The following is a 20977-nucleotide window of genomic DNA, read 5'->3' on the forward strand; positions in this document are numbered from 1 at the left end:
GAGGGGGTCGTAATGATGACGTCACTTACGTTTACCGCGACATCTGTCGAAAAAGAGATGAGGAAAAAGTAGCGTTTTTCCTTCCCCAATCCCCTCCCACTTGGCGTTTGTGAATCCCTGGTAGCCGGTTCAGTTTATCATTAATTTTATCCTAAATTGGCATTGTTTTACTCGAATTATCGTGTACCTGTAAAGTATTTATCGTAGTGCAACGTTTTGAAATTGTTTTTACGCAACGCATTGCCAGAAAAAAGAAGTTTTTAACTCTGAGAACAGCTATTTATTGTAGGACCAAGTGTTAGGCTTAACTGAACACACTGTACATCACAGCGCTGAACTTGTGAAGTCAAAATATGGAAATTGGTCAATTATTTCGGTCTTTGGTGCTGCTACTTTTATCAGAAAAGTGCTATGACACTTTCTTTGTAGAATTTGATTTTCTACATGGTTAGTTAATAGTTTGTTAATATAAGCCAAACTTTCTTGCATTCCTCATTACATTTAAAATTAATTATTAATTATTTTCTCATTTTTCATTACAGCTGCCTGTTTGAAATCAGCACTTAGTAAAGGATTGGGTGTAGGAATCATTCTTGGATCAACATTAGGTAATACTTATTAAACATCTTTCTTAGAATTGTTTGTAATGTTGCACTGGTGTTGTTTATTGTATAATACCTGAATATTTATGGTTTTAATCTAATTAGCATTAAATTAATGTATTTCAGTTAAAGTTCCACAAATTACTAAGATTATTGGTGCCAAAAGTGCTCAAGGAATCACTTTAATAGGATGTATCTTGGAATTGGTAGCTCTGGCATCGGCAACTGCTTATAATTACTCCAATAAGTACCCATTTAGGTAAATACAATTTTTATTTTAATACTGCATTGAAATCAATTAAGCCATAAAGTATTAAAAATTTTAAATCAATTGGCAAATAATATTTCTTAAGATTTTATTTAAATTATACAAAAATATAAAACGCGTCGGGAATTCGGTAAACTAGATGTCGCCAAGTAGTTTTATATAAATTCAAATCAAAAATTGCATAATGTGTAACATAGATGGCGCCACGAGATCATACTCCCATTCTGTATTTAAAAAAAGGCGGGAATATCATGAAAATTACGTATTTAATAGTTCCATGGGTAAAGTGTAGATGGCGCTACTAGGACTACTTTCTTCGTTTAAGAAAAAGCGCGAAAACCGTGAATAAGTAGTTTAAAATGAGTTAGGCTTAGCGAAAGTGTTCCTACGGGAATTGTAACACCTGAAGCACCTTTAGTTACAGGTAAATATATATAAAAGATGTTTCTTTTTACACCCGTTTTTCATTCCGTAAATAGGGTAGTTTATAAAAGACTAGTTTTTCTTCTTCCTCTCTCCGATAAAAATTGTTAAAATGCTCTGGAAGAATAGATATATAGAAAGAGTACGGTGGCGCGTCTCGTATAGTCATATAGAATTTTTCTTCTATTGTTCAGCACGCGGGAACTTGACAGGGGGTATGGATTCAAACACGGGATGCAATTTTCCCCCTTATTAAATATTAAATCACAGCAGCGGTTTTGGTAATAGGAAATCTAGTTAGATAAATGTTAAAAACTGAAATAAAACTTCAGGTTTTATTTTAATCGATTAGTTTAAGCCTAACTGGCCTGAAAAAAGAAAGCAAGAATAACCGAGGCTTACGTGTAATCAATTTATTTCGTTTGATAAGGTGGTTGGTTATAAGAAATCGAATTTGGTCTTAACGTCTCCCCTTACCAGCTGATTTGAACCCCCTGGCCACCTCCCCCCCCCCTTATCCCTCTCGTTTAACCTGACCCCTATAACGTTTGGAGGCTGAGTCCCCCGTTCATATATTGGGTTATGGGTGGTGTGAATGAATAGGGAGAGACCCGGTGATGGGATAGGGGGGGGGGTACTTACTTATTACGCCTCTTTTATTCTAACACCTCGAAGGTGGCCATGTGGGAGAGGGAACACTCTGGTCCTGGCCCCCGCTAATGTAACGTAGCCGCAACCGGACACTTAATTATCGAGTTCTAACCCCCTTTGCATGGGGAGAAAACCAATCAATCGACTCTCTCTCTCGCTACACATTCTCGGTTTACGTCAAAAGAACTTTGTACTGTTGTTGAATAGAAAAGAGAGTTGAAAGTCCTTCTGGGTTTAGTCTTAGGTAACTTTGATTATTTTTCCAACACCTAGACGTAGTACGGTTTTTTTTCTTCTTCTTCTTGTTGGGAAGCCTTGGTTCATGGGATTTCTCTTGGATAGGATATAAAAAACCTTTTTCTACCTCGTCGATTCGCGCTTCCTTGTAGCTCACAGTGGGTAAGATTTTTTTCAAGAAATAAGGGGCGATTCGTTAAGGTTGGTTAGCGTACTTAAGGATGACGGCTTTAGGAGTTCAATGCATACAAACCTAGAAAGCCAGTAAATCCTCGAAATGTCACTTAAATAAAATGTTTACTAAATATTCAGGGAAAACTCAGGGAAATTTGTGAGGCTTGACGAAGTTTGCACTGGAGGTCTTACTACAATTAAAAATAATCACTCACATAGTTATAAGTAAAAAAACCACACCAGCTGTTACTATAGGTGATGGGGAAAATCCTGGGAATGTCAGGGAAATACATGGGGAAAATCCTGGGAATGTCAGGGAAATACATCAGGGAGAAAATCCTGGGAATGTCAGGGAAATACATCAGGGAGAAAACCTGGGAATGTCAGGGAAATACATCGGGGGAAAAACATGGAAATATCAGGGAAATACACGGGAAAACCGTGGAAATACATGGGGAAAAACCTGGGAATGTCAGGGAAATCGGTTTTCCAACAGTTGTATAACCCCTGGCATTGTTGTCACTGAATGTAAAACTCGATGTTTGCAAGAATGTTGATGAGCAAAGAGACAGAAATTATAGAATTGATGTTCAGTTGGTAATAAGTACTTGATTAACCTGCAGATCTGACGAAACTGCACTAAATAGAAATACTGCTTAGTAGTCCCGGGGAATAAATCTAAAATTTCTAGTTGAAGAAAAAAATCATTTATTTCTTAATAGTCCGTCCCTCAAGACACATTTTTTCTTCTTTCCGCACCCTCACGGTGGGTGCACTACCTCCACCAAGAAGGTATATGCGAAGCCTTCTGTATAATTTTCAACATAAGTTCGTACCAAAGCCCAAGGCACGAACCTCAATACTCCAAGGAAACTCCATTTAGTCTTCTCTGGGCTTCAATCTCTGGTCGACTTTGAAGATGAAACGGTGGCTTCCTCCGGGTGTCGGGTGGATGGCGTTTGGGGGGGAGAGGGGGTGACGCGTCCGCTTGATTGGGAATTCGGACCGGAGATTGAGCTGCCGAAAAAAATTGAAAGGTAAAAAGCGGACGCCGTCTTCTCAGTTGGGACCAGATTGCTATGGGAGACAAACCCCCCCACCCCTCACCCCATTCCCTCGTTTCCCAAAAGAGGAACCCTCTGTAGATTGACGGGGAGGTCAGGGAAAGGGAGAGAGAGAGAAGGGGGCGCGAACCCCCACTGGGACCTCGCTAGTTAATCGTCTCCATCGGGTTTTTTTAATCCACCTTACCTCTAGTGCTCCCGAGAGGGTGGACACTTGGATCTACAGGGTGTCCACTAGGCAGGGAAAATCTGGAAGAGTCAGGGAATTTGAAAATAGGCCAATATAATGGTTAGGAGATTGAAAATAGGCCAATAATGGTTAGGGAATTTGAAAAAAGGCCAAAATTGGTTAGGGAATTTGAAAATAGGCCAAAATTGGTCGTCGAATTTAAAAATAGGCCAAGAATGGTCAGGAAATTTAAAAATTGTTAGTAGGTTGGAAAATAGACCAAAAATGGTTAGGAGGTTGAAAAATAGACCAAAATTGGTCAGGGAATTTAAAAATAGATCAAAATTGGTCACGGATTCAAAAATAGGCCAAAAAAGGTCTGGGAATGCCGAATACGATGTTTCTTGAGTCTACAAAAATTCCAACGTTGTATGTTACAATTAATATGTTTCAAAACATACTCGAGAATAGTTTTAATTTTGGGGTCCCATGGATATGTATTAGTTCAGGACCCCCGAATAGATTAATCCTATCCTTCTCACGGTTAAGTAAGTATCCCTCCCCACAAACTTTCTCTTCCTGAAGAGATTCCTTGTAGGGTTTCGGAGGGGGGGGCGAGTGAGGGAGGGGGCGGAGTAGACGGGTCCCCAAATTGCGTCCAGTTGATCAATGAGGGCTTGCCGCTCTTATATATCGAATGCTAGAGCTCTTTAGTTTTTTATGCCCATGAGATTCAGTACGGGGCGTTTTTGCGTATGGGTGGTCATTATTTCCCTTAGGGCCAAATTAATATCTATACCGTAACAGTCTATTGACGGATTTTTTTTCTTTTTCTTTTTTCAAAACCACGCGCATTTTGTTATCACACATTTTTTGGCGCAATTTAATCGTACAATTCCCGCCTTTATTTTGACATTCGCGCGCGCGCTTTGAGTACATTGGTGTTCGGAGGGAAAAGTGTTTTACAGGCGTTCTATGGAAACTTCGTATAATTTCCGAGCCCCTTCAAGCTGGCTTTCCATCTATTATGGATTACTTAATTATTATTTATTCAAAAACAATTGAATATGTTATATTTTAATTACTTAGACTAAGGGATGCATTTTAAGGTTTAATTTATTCTTAAAGTTTTAATTTATATATATTTTAAATAATATTTAGATAAATTGAACGATATCATCGTATTATCCTTTTTAGGTTTTATATGTATTATATTTTTTTTTTCGGATCTCGCTAATAAAGTAGTGTTTCAGGAGGCCATTTGCAGAGCCCCTGGGGCGTGACCCCCGCTTGTGAAACGAAAGAAATGATGTAGAGGGAAGCTTTTAAAATATAAGGGAAATGCGAGGAGGCTTTAAATATTTTTAGCGCCCAGCGTGTGATGTATTTCTTATAAGCCCTATTCCATATATTTTGTAGGTGTCGCTTCCCTCCTTCTCTCCCACTCTTTTCTGACCCCTAATGACCTCGTGGTTTCACTCGCTTTTCATTGGACCTGCCGCCAATACATCCGTCATAGTAATGTCTGGCAAACGGCAGGTACACCGATTCCTTGGCCTTGTTTTACGCTAGCTTAATAGCCTTGGACTGTTCGCACTAGGATTGAGATATTATTTTACGTCTTTAGTATCTAGAGGACAAGGTGAACTAAAGAGAGTGTTAATTGTTAAACCAGAGTTTTGACGTATCTGAGTTTGTCGTTAGTGGTACCCATTCTCTAAATTGTCACTTAATAAAACTTAATTTTATTTATGATAATTATTGTATGAACGGATCTTCATCACGGCAGGTATTACAATTCCACCTGTTCATTTCTTATTTCGCGTTGTCGGCCTATAGCCACTCTCTCTCGCTCTATCTGGGACCAATTCGTCACTTTTTTGGCGGGAAAGATCAAAAGAGCGCGTGGCGAGGGGTCAACTTTCTCGTGCCCCCTTCTCCCCCCCCCCTCCGAACGCGCGCCATTTTCCACCAGCTTTTTTATTTTTTAATTTTTTTCTCGCGCATGATGGTCACCTTTAGCATCACGAGGGATCGGACATAGGTTGAAGATATTTCGCTCAATATTACCAGGGATAGATTTAATTTTTGAAGTAGGAATGGAGAAGGGTTAGTATTTACTTCAGTCCGACTCATAGCCCAGTATATAGAGCCCCTCCCTCCAACACGTAACGAATAGTTTAAATTATCTTATTGGCTCACTTAAATTGCGTTTTGAAGACGTTGCTGACGGGGACGGCGAAAAATACGTAATTCCTTTTTACCTCTGTCGCTATGACCCGCCTCTTTTTTCGTGCCCCCCCCCCGTCCCGTGGAAGGGGTCCGGGACTTTGACGCGCGCCCACATTACTCTGTTCTCCATTCCTACTTCTAAAATTAAATCTATCCCTGATATTAGTAAGGGAAATTGGGTTTTAGAGATAATTATCCGGCCCCCTAGAATGAGAGCGCCATTTTTGCTTCCCACTACCACCCCCGAAGAGCACGCGCGTTATAATTCTCCCAAAGTTTCGAATAATAAAAATTCGGAGGAGGGTAGGGGATATTCTTGGCTAGAAGAAGTAGTTAATCATTTTTTTCGAAACGTATTTTGCTAGGACCATCACGGTCCAACGCTTTCTTACGATTTTTTAAGTAAGAAACTCGGCTTCTCTTTGACCCCTCGGGCTACTTTAAGAAACTTATTATTATTATTATCATCATTATTATAACTAGTTTTTAATTCTTTCGCGGTATGGTCTGTTAAAAATGAAATGAAATGGACGGTGGCTTCTTTTTCTCAGTTTTTCTTTTATTAAAGGTACTCTCTCTATACCCTTTAAAAGATATTAATCTTCCCTAGACTATATATATTTTCTTATTTTCGGCGAGTAGCGAAGTGTAGTGACAGTATAGGGCCCGCGATGTAATTGGCGCCAAATTTTTAAGACCCTTCCCCGTAATATTTAAATCCGAAATAAATGGGTACTGAATTCGGACGCCGTTGATGTTGTATTATATGTTACCAAGAAGCGAGCGATATCTAGTTTATTAGGGAGAAGGTTTAAATTCGCCACATTTCTAGCTATATCTCCAGTCCAAACGTATAGTAGGTCCGGAGTTAATCCCCGCCGCCTCTAAATTACAACCAGCATCTCATTGGTACTAAAAACTCACGTCAGCGTGACGCGAATGACGAAAATTACAGTCACATTTTCGGACTGAGGAGAGGCGAAATAGCCCGGCCTCCTTTTACGTCCCCCCTTGTATTTTGAAAGGGGGACTCAGACTATGGCCCGCGAATACTTAGGCATCTTAAACCTTCTCCCTAATAAACTAGATATCACTTCTTGATTTTACCTCATCTTTATTGTCACGTGGTGCGGGGGTGACAAGGAAAATGCACGTGAATTTATCTCAATTCGCGAGATTTGTAAAATATTTTGCGCGCACTTTATTTATAATATTTGGCGCAATTTTTGAGCGCGAAGTGAGGTGATCCACGTGGTCCTTCGTGTCTTGTTTTTATATCGTATGATAAATTTTTCTGACACTCTGGTTTCTATTTTATTTTTTTAAATAACAACTCGCCTAGGCTTAAAAGAATTCTTTTGATGTTGGAAAGCGTTTTAATTTATTATATGATATAACAAAACTGTAGCCGCGAGTTTTATTTCACGCGAGACATTTTTGAAAGCTAAATTATATCCTCCTCTTTTTTTTTAATTATGATTAAAACATATTAATCAATTTTAATTTTAAACTTAAAATGAAAATTTCGAATTGAAATTAATGTATAGACTAAATGAATCTTCCAAAACAAATACAGACCCAGGTCGTAAAGTGCTCCTTGAAGTCGTAAAACGGCCATACCTTTAGCACACTGTATTGTTTAATGTTTGTTTTACTACTAAACTTAAACTGGAGAGGAAATGATTTAATTTAGTAGTAATAAAATGTTTATTTATTTCTTAATAGTGCTTGGGGCGAGTACGTTTTTCTGTTGGTTGAGACGGCCGTTATAGCTTTCTTGGTCATTTACTACGGCGGCCGGAAGTTGCTGGCATTCTTCTTTTTGGCCACGACAGCGACCACCGTCTATGTACTTATCTCCGGATTAACACCCCCTCACATCTTATGGTCGCTTCAAGCCGCTAATCTACCCATAGTTGTCGTCGCTAAGGTAAGTAATCTTTTAACCAGTTTGCATTGTGGATATCCGGGAAAACACGCGTTTAATAATGATGAATAATACAAACTAACCGATATGTATCGATTCGAGATTAATTTACGGATTTTTATCGATTTATAGGATCGAGGTTATTTTTATCGGTTGTTAATCGGTAAGAATCGGTTGGTAATCGGTAAAAATGGTCGATAATCGGTAAAAATAGGTTGTTGATCGCTAAAAATAGGTTGTTGATCGCTAAAAATAGGTTGTTGATCGCTAAAAATGGTCGATAATCGGTAAAAATAGGTTGTTGATCGCTAAAAATAGGTTGTTGATCGCTAAAAATAGGTTGTTGATCGCTAAAAATGGTCGATAATCGGTAAGCATCGGTAAAAATCGGTTGATAATCGATGAAAATAACTCGATATCGGTTTTATTGGGTTGCATAATCCGTTATATTGCCGAGGTTAAATAATCGCTTCCAGTAAAACTTCATTCAGTATCTGCATCGGTTCAGTTACGATATCGCTTATCACCAGTTTTAAATATATTAGAAAAGGTCACGAACCCGTAAAGAAAAAAGAAACCCAAATTTAAAAGCGATGAGTGAATGGGCGTATTAAATCCATCACTTATTTTTTTAAGGATGAATTTCAACGCCACGAGAAAAAAAGTAGGCGGTTTGATCTCGTTATCCAAGTCGAGGGTGCCAATCAAATTACATTTAAAAATAAAAATAGATCTCTCCTCGTTTAAAAAGGAAACGTTTATGGCGTTAAGCCTAATAAACTCTCGAAGAGGAGGAGGAGGGTCACGTGAGGAAATTTGACCTTTTGTTTTGACCCCGGAGCCTCCTGTCTTTCAATCCAAAAAAAAATATAGAAACAAGCACGTGTACAAGCGCCAGCGCGCGCTCACGGGGATGACCTTTTAGGAAAAGGTCACAAATCGCGCGCGGAAAGATCAGAGATTCCCGATGGTTATATAGTGTTTCAGAACGTAAATCCTTAACCCCCGGAATGGTTGGTATGGGACATCTCACCTGTGCATGTATAAGGCTGCCTTTAACGTTTTTAAGGGAGAGGAGGATGGCTGTGTAAAATTCCTAAGAGTTTTTAAATTCCATTCAGGTGAATATTCATTCCTTGGTAAACATCAATAATTTTGATGAATATTTTTATGGCACGGTTGCTGTATGTAAATCGGGGAAACATTTACCAAAATAGGTAGTATGAGAAGGGGATAATAGAAGAAGGGTGACACTCACAGTTTGTCGTAACCCTTACTTTTTAGTATTGTTGGATGGGGGCAATTAGGACTATAACATACTCAAAGGGCATCCCCGTATCTCTAGTAGAACCAGAGTTACGAGCCTCCAAAGTTGGGTGTAATGCTATTATTGTGGAATGGAGGGGGTATGTTTACGGACATTTTGCTTAATTACTCGGCCCCCGTTTGTCGTAACCCTAAGTTTTTAGTATGGTTGGATGGGGGTTAAATAGGACTACAACATACCTTAAGGGAATCCCCGTATCTCAAGTAGAACCAGAGTTACGAGCCTCCAAAGTTTAGTGTAATGCTATTCCTATGGAGGGGGCTATGTTTTTGTAGGCTTGTGAAAATTTCAAAGTTAGGGAATTTAAATTTATTGATTGTTAATTAAAAAATAGAAGTTACATGGAATTTCGACTGAAAATTTAGTGTTTACGTCGATTTTTATATTAATTTTCTGGTCTGATTCATTTGATATGGGTGTATGTATTTATATTGATGCCTTAGTCGTTACGGGAAAATAAATGAAACTAGAATTTACTGTGGGTGGTTCCGGGTGGTTGATTGGGAGTAAACTGGTGTCTTTTGTTGACCGCGGAGATCTCGCGTGTCCGAGCCTAATCTGTCGGGCAATTTGACCACGCCCTCCCTCCTAAACTCGGTCGCGCCCTGTGTCCACCAACCCGAAAAAAAAACTAACCAACTCCCTCAAAATTGTCAAAGCTATTAAACTACTACTAGAACCAACTTAACCGAGTGACGAAAGAAGTTTTCGTTAAAAGCTCGTAATCAAAAGTGTATTGAATTCCCATTTTGTCGGATCCTGCTCAAAGACCTATGCATAGTTTACAGGCATGGAGGATTCTTACTATTAACACAAGGAGACCAAGCGACTTAGAGGGTAAAATCGTCTGCTAGTCTCGTTTTGCAAATGGTATGAATCCTCCTTGCGTGTAAACTATGCATTAAAATGCCCAAACAGGAAGGGACACGAAGACCTTACTTACTTCATGTTATGGGCTTCTCGTATTAAGCATAATATAGCTAATCTTCCACGCCCTATTTGACTTATATTTTGACCTACTATTTATGGGAGAAACTGGCTGTTTATCTAAGGGTCATTACGTCCACATTGACTGACCGTTGGCTTGTTGGTGGGGTGTGTAGACTGTTACCCCCCCCCTCTCTCTAGTTGGGGCTACTCAACAAGTAAATAGCCTTAAAACCATATGCCGAATAGACATAGATCGAAGAGAGACAACGTTTTATTTATTGACATTTAGGGTTGGGGTCATTTCCAGGGTTAAATATTTGACCCCCTCCCTCTCCTTCCACCAAAGTTCTCACGGAGTCTCAAGGGTCAAAAAAGAAAATTCATAATTTCAGTTTATATGGCGAATCTTATTATAAGTTCATAAGATATCTTCCATAAGTATGACACTACCTATACTATTCGTAATGCTAGAGACTTACAGCTCGAGCTAGTTCGAGAACGACAAGCGAGAATTGAAGTCCTACACTCGGTGGTTCATTTTGCAGGATTTAGTTCCATCTATAGTCCTATTTAGTCTGTACTAAGCCTTTGACAGGGCCTCACTCACCAGGCGTCGCTTTACCTGGAATCTATGACCTACGTCACCTCATGACAAGCTCTAGTTTGTAACCAGTGACAAACTTATGGAACATATCTTATGAACTTATAAATTTTTTTCGTCGTTCATTTTGAGTTTGTAATTACTTGGGTGGTATATGACGTTAGATTATGTTAAACTGACTGAACTGGGATGAACCACTAGAAAGTTTCCCCAACTAACTTTTTAGAACGCGGGAAAGTCTTGGCGGAAAATACAATAGAAGCGGGAGTAAATTTTGCGCGGGAGAAATCTCGCGGAAAATTGGCTTTTTGGTAAACGATATGCAAAAATGTTCCTCGAGCATCTCGAGAGATCATCTCATCGCGTTACCCCTGGGGTTCTACTTTTTTTAATATTTCTTCCTTTTTTTTTTCTTGCTTGAAATTCTCATAACCGAGGGATGGGCTACTCGTTTTTCATTAACCTAGATTCTCCTCAATATGTATACATTAATATATGTATGTAATAGGAATTTCAAGAAAGTTTAGATTGGCTTTGGAATCGTTCAGTTGTCGTTTTCAGGGATCGTTCAGTTATCGTTTTTAGGGATCGTTCAGTTATTGTTTAAATATCGTTTTTAATGTCGTTTAAATATCGTAAATTAGAATCGTTCAGATATCGTTCATATATCGTAAATTATAATCGTACAGTTATCGTTCATATATCGTAAATTATAATCGTACAGTTATCGTTCATATATCGTAAATTATAATCGTACAGTTATCGTTCAAATATCGTAAATTATAATCGTACAGTTATCGTTCAAATATCGTAAATTATAATCGTACAGTTATCGTTCAAATATCGTAAATTATAATCGTACAGTTATCGTTCAAATATGGTAAATTATAATCGTTAATATCGTACTTAAAATCGTTCAGTAATCGTACAGTTATCGTTCAAATATCGTAAATTATAATCGTACAGTTATCGTTCAAATATGGTAAATTATAATCGTTAATATCGTACTTAAAATCGTTCAGTAATCTCAAGTGAAGTCAAGAAAAAATTATTTCCAACCACTGACAAACTTTGTTCGGTTGTATATTTCCTTTATAAAAATTTGGGATGGTATTAACTAACAAAAAGAACATTTAACTATCCAAGTGTGATCTAATCGAAAATGTATATCTCGTCAGAACGCGGTTAGGGGTCTTGGGTGGCTCTCTCTTCCCCCCCCCCCTTTAAAAAAAAACACAACCCTGTGCACCGCCTTTGCAATTTGAATAGCTACAGTATTTCATTGTTCAAGAGGATGAAACCAGAAACTCTTTTGCGAAATCAAAGGGAAAACTTAGTTTTAATTGTCTTAAGGGGTCCCTCCCGCGCACCCTCACGGGGAGAGGGGGCCGTGGGTGGGGGGGGGGTGTTCGTAATTCCCGCCATTAGTTTTCAATGGGGCCTCTTTTTAGTAAATAGCTCAAACTCTTTTTGGCCGATAAAGTTTTCTTGAATAGAAAAAGGCGGGTTTGGTCTTTTACTGTCCAATAGGCACAACCCAGGGATGCTTGCTTCTTCCCAGAATTCCTTTCTTTCTTTTTCCCCCAAGAACTTAAGAAGTACTAGAACCCTAATTTGCGTGAATAGATTTTAAAACTATAGAAATCTGTGTATAGGGTAATTATATATCATAAGTGATATTGACTTTGATAAGTGTGATTGGAATTGTGTGGGTTTTTTTGTGTTGGAGTTTTACTTATTTTTGGAGATTGTTGCTAAGCAGACGACAAATAAAAGGGGGTGTTTTGTATTCTCTGTTTGTTTATCCAGTAATAACAAAATTACTGAAACAATTTTAGATTTATTTTCTCTTTATAATTGGCGCCATTATGAGTGTTTATAAAAAATAAATTCCAAAAAGTTGAAAACCCCAATATACGAATAACATCAGCCATCATAGAGGAGGTCTGCCTGCCTTAGGCTCCTCCCCTTTCCACCAAAATGGCGGTGAAGTTCACAGAGTAGTTGGGCAAACGCGCCTAATTGGCCAGTATTTTGTAATTGCATCTCTGCAGGTTTGGATCTGAATAATCACTGAAGTGAATCGAACATAATACTACAAGCTTTTCAGTCTGTTGTGTGCAATTCAATCGCTATGCTACGTCACAAATGACTGGCAACACTTGCCCGCACAATATCTATAGGGAAACGCTAGTATAAGGGGTGGGACTTCAGACGGCTCCTCCCAAATACCAATACATGGTGGAGGATTTTTCGAAGTGGAAGCCTAGTAGGGGAATAAAGATGATTGGTTAAGCTGAGGTCTGACGTTTTGTAGGCGGGGCGTATTCCTTACTGCAGTGTAACTATAGTAATTCGGGTTGTCATACTAATGAATGCGTACTTTACTTTTGATTATTGTATCCATAACCGAAAATGTTATTACGTAAAAGTTAGGGGGATGAGTTCGCTACCCCGTTGTGACGGTGATCATGGATGGTGTGTGTTGTGTTTTAGCCAAGGAGGGGTGGTGTATTCATCCTTGAAAGCTAATAAAGCGGGGGTGGGGATGGGGATATCGTCACCGCGTGACTGCGTCATATCTTTTACTTTTGTTTTTCAACTTTTCTTGAAATTGACGTTAAACAATGACACCAATTTCTTCCCTTTCTGGTCCTCGTGACTGGCAACAATTTGGGGGAAACGATTTTTGGCTCAAATTTTTATTTTTTTGGGGAGCGAAACTTTAGCAGCATCATGGGGAAACTTAGTCACAGAAATCTTTTGTTTTGTTCTTCTAATTGATGGCTTCTTTAATAGGGAAACTAAGTCTTTTTAATCCACGGCCCAAAAGTCGGTTCTTTTGCTAATTTCCTAATTAATTTTTAGTTTGCCAAGTATTTTTTTCTCTTCGCCTATTACGAAATAGACTGAAGGTACAGGGTATTCAGTAGAGTATTTGCACCGTGTTTAGTGAACCATAAGGTGTTCCAATAATGATGAGACTATACAGATTTTTAATTTCGTTAGGTTTAATTCTAGCCATAACTCTTCACCTAGAGTTCTGAGATAAAAATTAATAATACCATGAGAAACAGCGCATTCCATACAGTATTTTCACCAAGTTTCATGAACCTCTTACTTTAAATAATTATCTGGCAATGATATGAAGTTTGAGGATAAACAAGAAATTTGAGTGTTTTTTCTAATTGTTGTTCCAACTGAGCCTTAACTTAAATAACGATTCCATAGAGTAATAGCACCAAGTATCACAACCCTAGCTCATTATAGAAAACGCCCTTCTGTAACATAGAAAACAAAGTTTGGTGGACAAAACCCCAAAAAATAAGCAAGATTCAGTACATCATATTTCAGCAATAAGCTAACATTCCTGTGTGTTTTGGGGGTTGGGCGGGGGAGGATTACCATCATCCTTAGTCACGTGACCCTTGACCCTCCACTGGATCCTTCAGTCTCCTCCGTATATCATAAATTTCAATTTTAAAATTCCAGTTCATTGATTTTTAAGGGAATATAATCGTCTAAACTTGCACCCCTTTTTGGAAATTTTATATTTAATAATGTATAAAATCAACTTTGGGGGGTTGGGGGGGGGACGGAGGAAGCGGCGGGGTTTTATGCCCCCTTTAGTCTCTCAGCGGTAATAACCCCACGGTTTCATTCCGGGAGGAAGGGGGGTTTGGGGGGAAGCTTCTGTTATATACTATATTTGGTCAATCAGGCATTTATAAGGGGTTGAGGGGGAACATTTTGGTTTAAGTATAAAAAAAAGAGAAGAGAATACCCCCGTTGGTTCGGCTTCTTCCGTACGCTAGGATGCACCTGGGGTTTTAGTTTAGGGTTTCCACGGCTATGAACAATCACTATATGATGGGGTTGCTGCTGCAAGTTGCGAGCCAGGGGCTTCCTCCTCCGACCAAGTCCTCACCGCGTGCGGTCTTGGGGGTTCATTTTCCACACAAATAGCAAACGCGTTGCGCGAGTGCGCCATGCATTGCGCAAGCGTTGGTTCTATTGCGGTAAAGAAAACTTTACTGACTGTCAGGGGGAGAATATATGATTATTCTGATATTTTGAATTTGAACCTTCTTCTCTTCCCCCCTTTCCGTTTATTCTGCGTTCAAAGGGATACTGAACGCAGAATTTTTCAAATTATTTTTAGTACTAGCATGACGTCGTCAAAGGCAAATGTAAATAATGTGAAATGAGGTAGTAAATATTCTGGGTGTTCTCAAAAAGGGTATTTGTAGGACTGTTGAATAGTTCTATGAGATGTTTTGGATGAATGAAAAAGGGGGAAAAGTCAGAGATATGGAAAATGGGGAAAAGTCTGAGATACGTCAGGGATTTGGAAAGTGTTATGGAATAACTCAGTACAGTACCTGGATAAGTCGGGGATATGGAAAATAGGGGGAAAAGTCAGAGATTTATACCTGGATAAGTCAGGGATATGGAAAATAGGGGAAAAAGTCAGGGATTTAAAATATTTTCCTAAAAAGTCAGGGATATGTCAGGGATTTCGTTTGATACATCAAACCATGCTTCGAGCAATTCTAAATATGGGCCAGGTGTGATGAAGTGAGCTCTTAACTGAACACCTTAAATTGGTCAGGGATATTGCCAAAATTTGGTCAGGGATAACATGGAAAAGTCAGGGATTTTAAATGTAAAAATTTCGTACGAACCCTGCTTTCTTGGGATTTAAGGTCATACTTGTTCCAAGTATATTTATAACCATTTTATTTTATTATTACTATTATTACAGATGTTACAAGCGGTATCGAATTTTAGTCAAGGTCATACGGGTCAATTATCAGCGGTGACCATTGGTCTGTTAGTAGCCGGTTCATGGGCCAGGGTCTTCACGTCCATTCAAGAGACAGGTGACTCCATTGTGGTGGCCGTAGCAGCTTGCTCGGCCGCGGCCAACTCCGTACTCGGTTTCCAGATGCTGTACTACTGGAAGGCCACGGAAAAGTTCTTAAAGTCCAACAAATCCTCCTCGGACAAGAAAAAGGTCAAAGCTCAGAAAGCCGACAAGTTAGCTTCCGGTAAATTAGGCGCTGGTCGTAATCCTAGCTCTCCTGGCTCAAAGAAACGGAAGTAGATTCGTTACTGTGACCAAATCACTTCCTTTCCTTTAGGTGCTAAATTAAATGATAAAAAATAATGAAGGGAAATTAAATATTAATTAAGGAGTCATGAATTAATTATGAAATTATACGTGTGGGATTTTTTGGAAAGAATTACAGTGAAACTTGGTAACATAAATGGGTTGTTTTTATTAATTATGCCCTCTTAATTTCGAATTTCCTAAGCCTAATTGCAATCAATTGAAAGTACTGATATTATATTTAATTAAGCCTAACCAATAATTACGACACTTTCAAATTACTTTTATAATTATATTAAACAGATTTAAATATAATTAGCGAGGTTAAAGTTTGATTGAAAATTGAATAATTAAGTATTTAATAATTAGGCTTAGCAAATTACATTAGTCCGTTAAAAATAACCCATTTTTTAAAGGTTTCACTTCAACTTTATCCTTTAAATATTTTATTTACTTGAAAATAAGGGAAGTTTCGCAACCGAAAAAAAAAAATTTAAAATATTATAATATATTCAATCTTGAACGTAGATTTTAGAAAAACCTCTATTTCAAAACAAACTTTTTAGAAAACTGGTTTTTACAGTATTTTTTATATCATTAATCTAATACTTTTTTTTCTTGACAACTGGGCGTTTGAATGGATACATTTAAACGCGGGGGAACATCCCCCCTAACCTTAGGTATAACGATGCAATAATTAAAAAAAAAAACAATTATTTTAAAAACTTAAAAATATTTACAAATCTGAAAATACTCTTATCAAAACCTTAAAAACCATTTTTTTCTTGAGAAAATTTATCTAGAGGAATGTTTAGAAATTAATGAGCTGATCTCACTACCCCTTAATGGCTTATTTACGTCGTCTGCTTGGATTTCATTGAAGTTTTTGTCTCCTAATTCGTAAACCTAGTTTCGATACCAAAGAATCAAAAATTTGCAATATTTATCGATAACTATTTTTCTTAAGCAGTCCGTAAATGACAGCCATTTTGGGGTATAGGTTTCTAGATGATTTTGAAATGGTTTGATGAATTTTTACGTGTCTATTAATTCATCAACTTAACCAATATGCACAATATCAGCCTTAAAAACATTTAAAATTAACATTATCTCCCTTTTTATTAAAGATAAATAATTATAAATTGTATTTTCATGTTTTTAAACATTCAAAATAACCGCCATATCTTATTTTTTAGTAGCTGCGCCGCGATTGGTCGGTTTTCTATGACCAGTTTTCGCGTGACACTGACAGTTCAATCGCGAGTCGTGAAGTCGCGTTCGGTAACCTCGACCCCGGATAATTAGAAAAATAAGGTAATTTTTTTATTTAATTTAACCCTAATTTTACTGAATTTTAATCAGCCAAGGGCTTGACTATCAAATTCGAGTATTTGTTGCCGGTTTATAACGATTTTTTTATAATAATGGCAATGTTTTCTGAAAAACACTTAAGCCTTATTCAGTTTAGGGATGATTTTGCTATTTTTAGGAGTGATAGAGGTCTCTCAGAAGTTAACCATATAAAGTAGCTACATTGCCCTCTCATTGGTCAGTTTTATCACGTGACGTGTTTATTTGAAGAAGAGTCCGTTAGTCTATTGTTTCATCGCACCATTCAGGTAATTTATTAATTAGTTTAACCCTAATTTTAGTTAATTCTAATAGTTTAAGAGTCAGGCTACACAATTTGGGTATTTTTAGTCGGTTTCTAATGATATTTTGATAGTTAGGGTTAATATTGAAAATCCTTAGGTTCGGGCTAAACTGCGATGATTTTGCAGTTATTTTAGGCTTAACCCCAGATGTCGCTTAGAGGTATTTCGCGGCTCGTGATTGGTCGGTTTGTTACTAGTTGAAAAGTGCATTTAGGCCCGAATTATTCAAACAACCCAACCTAAAGCTTCATAATGATGGACTTTCTTCCGTGGATCATTCATATTTACATCATTAAAAGGTATTTAAAGGACGAACAACGCTTGAATTTTCAACAAACCTGTAAGTACCAGATTTACTATATCATTTACACGACCCTTATGTCAGTATTTTTTGATGATTGTTTGAGATTAGCAGATTCCACCCTTGTTTTTAAGCTTACACTGTAAACAAACAGCTGACGGGGGCTTCGTAAATTTCTGAACTTAAAAAAGTTCCAACACCTTAACGAAGCTCTGGTATCAAAATTACTAAAATTAAATAATCCAATTAAATAAATACATTGAGATTAGAGTTAAGTTCAATTCTAAGACTGGGAATTAAAATTAATTATATCTTATCCTTGAAATATTTAAATGGCGAAAATTTAAATTATTATAATAACTTAACCCCATTTAAGCAAAATTATGCCCTTAATTACTAGTTGGGCGTTTTTAAATAAGAATGATATTAGACCATATAAGAAATAGGAGGAGAGAGTAATATTATACAATGTTACCGCTGTACTCTGCAAAACTAGTTTTTAATATCAAGTTAGATTTCATCTTGGTAAAAAAAAAAAAAAAACTGGCCCCTAGTCCCTACTTTTTCTACGTTAAGGGGGGGGGGGGAGGGGAAGTTGGAACTCAGCGAGATAAATCAAAAGTTATCCTACTTTCTCTTTAATAATAACTTTGAAACTTAGATTGGTTGCAACCCACTTCTCCGCCTCCTTCAATTTAAACCAACGGGGGGATTAAAAGATTGCCCCCCCCCCCAAATAAAATGGATTACATCTTGTAGTTCCCGCCCATTTCAGAGATAGTTCTTTCTCCTCTCTTAATCCAATATATAAAATAAAATTTATACTAAACTAAATTTAAATTTTAAGACTATCGGTAATCTTAAGCGGGTATTTTTTAGTCCCTGGTTTTCTATAAATTTATAGTTTAATTTTGCACCTTTATTTCTACTATTTGAAATATTTGGTGTTAGTTGTTACACGCTCTTTTTAGAGCATTATATAATGAAAGTAAGGTTAATGAAGAAAATTGTGGGAAATAAATGCATTTCACGTTCATCTTCGCGTCAAATTTCAAATAGAGAAATAAATTCACGTGCATTTGAAAATTTCAAATGGAAAAATAAAACCACGTGCATTTTCACGGAAAATTTTAAATGGAAAAATAAAACCACGTGCATTTTCACGGAAAATTTTAAATGGAAAAATAAAACCACGTGCATTTTCACGGAAAATTTTAAATGGAAAAATAAAACCACGTGCATTTTCACGGAAAATTTTAAATTGAAAAATAAATCCACGTGCATTTTCGCGGAAAATTTCAAATAGAAAAATAAATCCACGTGCATTTTCACGGAAAATTTTAAATGGAAAAATAAAACCACGTGCATTTTCGCGGAAAATTTTAAATTGAAAAATAAATCCACGTGCATTTTCGCGGAAAATTTTAAATTGAAAAATAAATCCACGTGCATTTTCGCGGAAAATTTTAAATAGAAAAATAAATCCACGTGCATTTTCGCGGAAAATTTCAAATAGAAAAATAAATCCACGTGCATTTTCGCGGAAAATTTCAAATAGAAAAATAAATCCACGTGCATTTTCGCGGAAAATTTCAAATAGAAAAATAAATCCACGTGCATTTTCGCGGAAAATTTCAAATAGAAAAATAAATCCACGTGCATTTTCGCGGAAAATTTCAAATAGAAAAATAAATCCACGTGCATTTTCGCGGAAAATTTCAAACAGAAAAGTCAATCAGCTGTGAACCCTTTTAATGTATATAGATGGCGCGAGGGATTCAGGGGGGAATGTACGTAATTTTAGCACGTGATTTTGGGCGCGAACTTGCTCGAGTCTTTATTTACGCATACATATAGATAGGTACATTTGATTTCCGATAAAATACTAAAAGGCGCACTCCCCCACCTTCTTCTTCCTTTCCCCCATTATAATTGAAAACGCGGGAAATTTTAGATGGTCAATAAACCCACTGCCGGTTATTGTTGGAAAATCTCCCCGATTCAGTCGATTTAATAGCTTCAGTTGGGTCCCTTTCAAATAATAATGACCAAAAAGCGTAAAGGGTGTTTGTGTGGGGGAGGTAGGGGGGATGGGATTGAATACAACAGGACCCCCCTATATATAAAATGACCTTAAGAGAGAATTTCAATGGAGCTAGGGTTATGATATTGTAGCAATTATTCTACTCAACGCCTGTTGCTTCTGCTGATTCTAGCTGCTGCCCAAAAGGGTTCTTGCTCTATTGTTAATAAAAGACCTATTAGGTCATCCACTATTAATTTGTATCATTATAAACGCGGGCTATGTTTAAATTTTTGGTTTGGCGGTAGTATAACTAAAGTGTATATTGCGGGGGAAACTTTCCAGCCGGCCGGCCGGCCTGTACATCGCTAATTGGTCCAGTCTTTTGGCGGCATGGGGATGTTTCTGAATTATTATGACAATGATTGTTGGAGTGCGTATAATTATAATGCGCCAGTGTGTATTTAATTATCACCTGAATATGGTGTGGTCCAATAAGAAAATTAAGTATGGGTGCTAAAAAAAATATTGAGGAATTTTTTGGGGGGTTTTCTGCGTTTACATAGTTTCCACTAAAGGTTTCGGGGGGGGGGCAACAATGTTGCCAGGCCGTTTGGGAGTCGAGAGGTTGTAGAGATAAAGGCTAGCAGATCAGTTTGACTCGGTATTTGATCAACTTCTCTCGAGGAGGGCCTCACAACACTGCCCGGAAGTTTAAGCAGAGAGTCCAATTGCTTAGGCCAATCCACCCTACCGCCGGAAGTTAGGCTTATCTAAGGATTCGTGGAGGGGAGTAACGGGAAGAAATTAGTCTGTCGTCTGCTACAGTACATATTTTTGGCCTTTCTAACAGACGACAGACGAATTTCTTCCCCTTAACCCCCTCCACGAGTCCTGAGATAAGCCTAACTTCCGGCGATAGGAATAAGAAAATCTTGTTGGCTTTATAAAGTCATAAGAGTTAATTAATATTACAATATTCATGGATGAAGTAATTTAATTCTCGCATTTAAAAGTCCTAACTTGGATGGTACTGTAGGTATGGGTTAATTTAAATGTCGCCTACTCATTATGCGGGCATTTAGAATATTTCGGGGTGTCGGTGTGGCAATCCAAGCTGGCTTTCATTATTAATAATAGCCCCCCACCATAATGGAAAAGACCATCTTCTCTCGTAAAGGGTGCCCTTTAGATCTCTTTGGCGCCAATTTGGAAATAATATATGGTTGGCTAATATACCGCGCACTAGCACGTGGCGTGTGCTGGAAGCTTCCTTAAAG

The 20977-nt window shown here is 37.7% G+C and overlaps 1 protein-coding gene and 1 long non-coding RNA gene across 5 annotated transcripts in view; one reads left to right on the plus strand and one right to left on the minus strand.

Moving 5' to 3' along the window:
* Positions 1-89: 89 nt before the first annotated feature.
* Positions 90-16865, plus strand: LOC149676576 (mannose-P-dolichol utilization defect 1 protein). The gene is made up of 5 exons (XM_089837626.1): positions 90-447; positions 543-608; positions 729-861; positions 7546-7750; positions 15371-16865. Exons 1-5 carry the CDS (start codon positions 354-356, stop codon positions 15710-15712), a joined length of 840 nt encoding a protein of 279 aa, XP_089693752.1. The 5' UTR covers positions 90-353; the 3' UTR covers positions 15713-16865.
* Positions 11011-20977, minus strand: part of LOC149676577 (uncharacterized) — a 109026-nt gene continuing 99059 nt past the window's right edge. For 3 of the 4 annotated variants that reach the window (XR_016366474.1, XR_016366473.1, XR_016366471.1), the window contains one exon: positions 15329-15752. This is a non-coding gene — a long non-coding RNA (uncharacterized LOC149676577). Of the gene's footprint in view, positions 13649-13726; positions 15753-20977 lie in introns of those variants that run through there. The other variant, XR_016366472.1, reaches the window with a different exon arrangement.

This window comes from Phalangium opilio, unplaced genomic scaffold (genome assembly GCF_054372755.1).
Source record: "Phalangium opilio isolate 3A_F unplaced genomic scaffold, DU_Popi_V2 ptg000045l_1, whole genome shotgun sequence".
NCBI classification, from domain to species: Eukaryota; Metazoa; Arthropoda; class Arachnida; order Opiliones; family Phalangiidae; genus Phalangium; species Phalangium opilio.

Excerpts from the sequence above, each read along its gene's own strand:
- LOC149676576 (XM_089837626.1), top strand. The coding sequence starts at position 354 with ATGGAAATTGGTCAATTATTTCGGTCTTTGGTGCTGCTACTTTTATCA. Across the intron at positions 609-728 it reads CATTCTTGGATCAACATTAG|TTAAAGTTCCACAAATTACT; the intron begins GTAATACTTATT and ends AATGTATTTCAG. Across the intron at positions 862-7,545 it reads TCCAATAAGTACCCATTTAG|TGCTTGGGGCGAGTACGTTT; the intron begins GTAAATACAATT and ends ATTTCTTAATAG.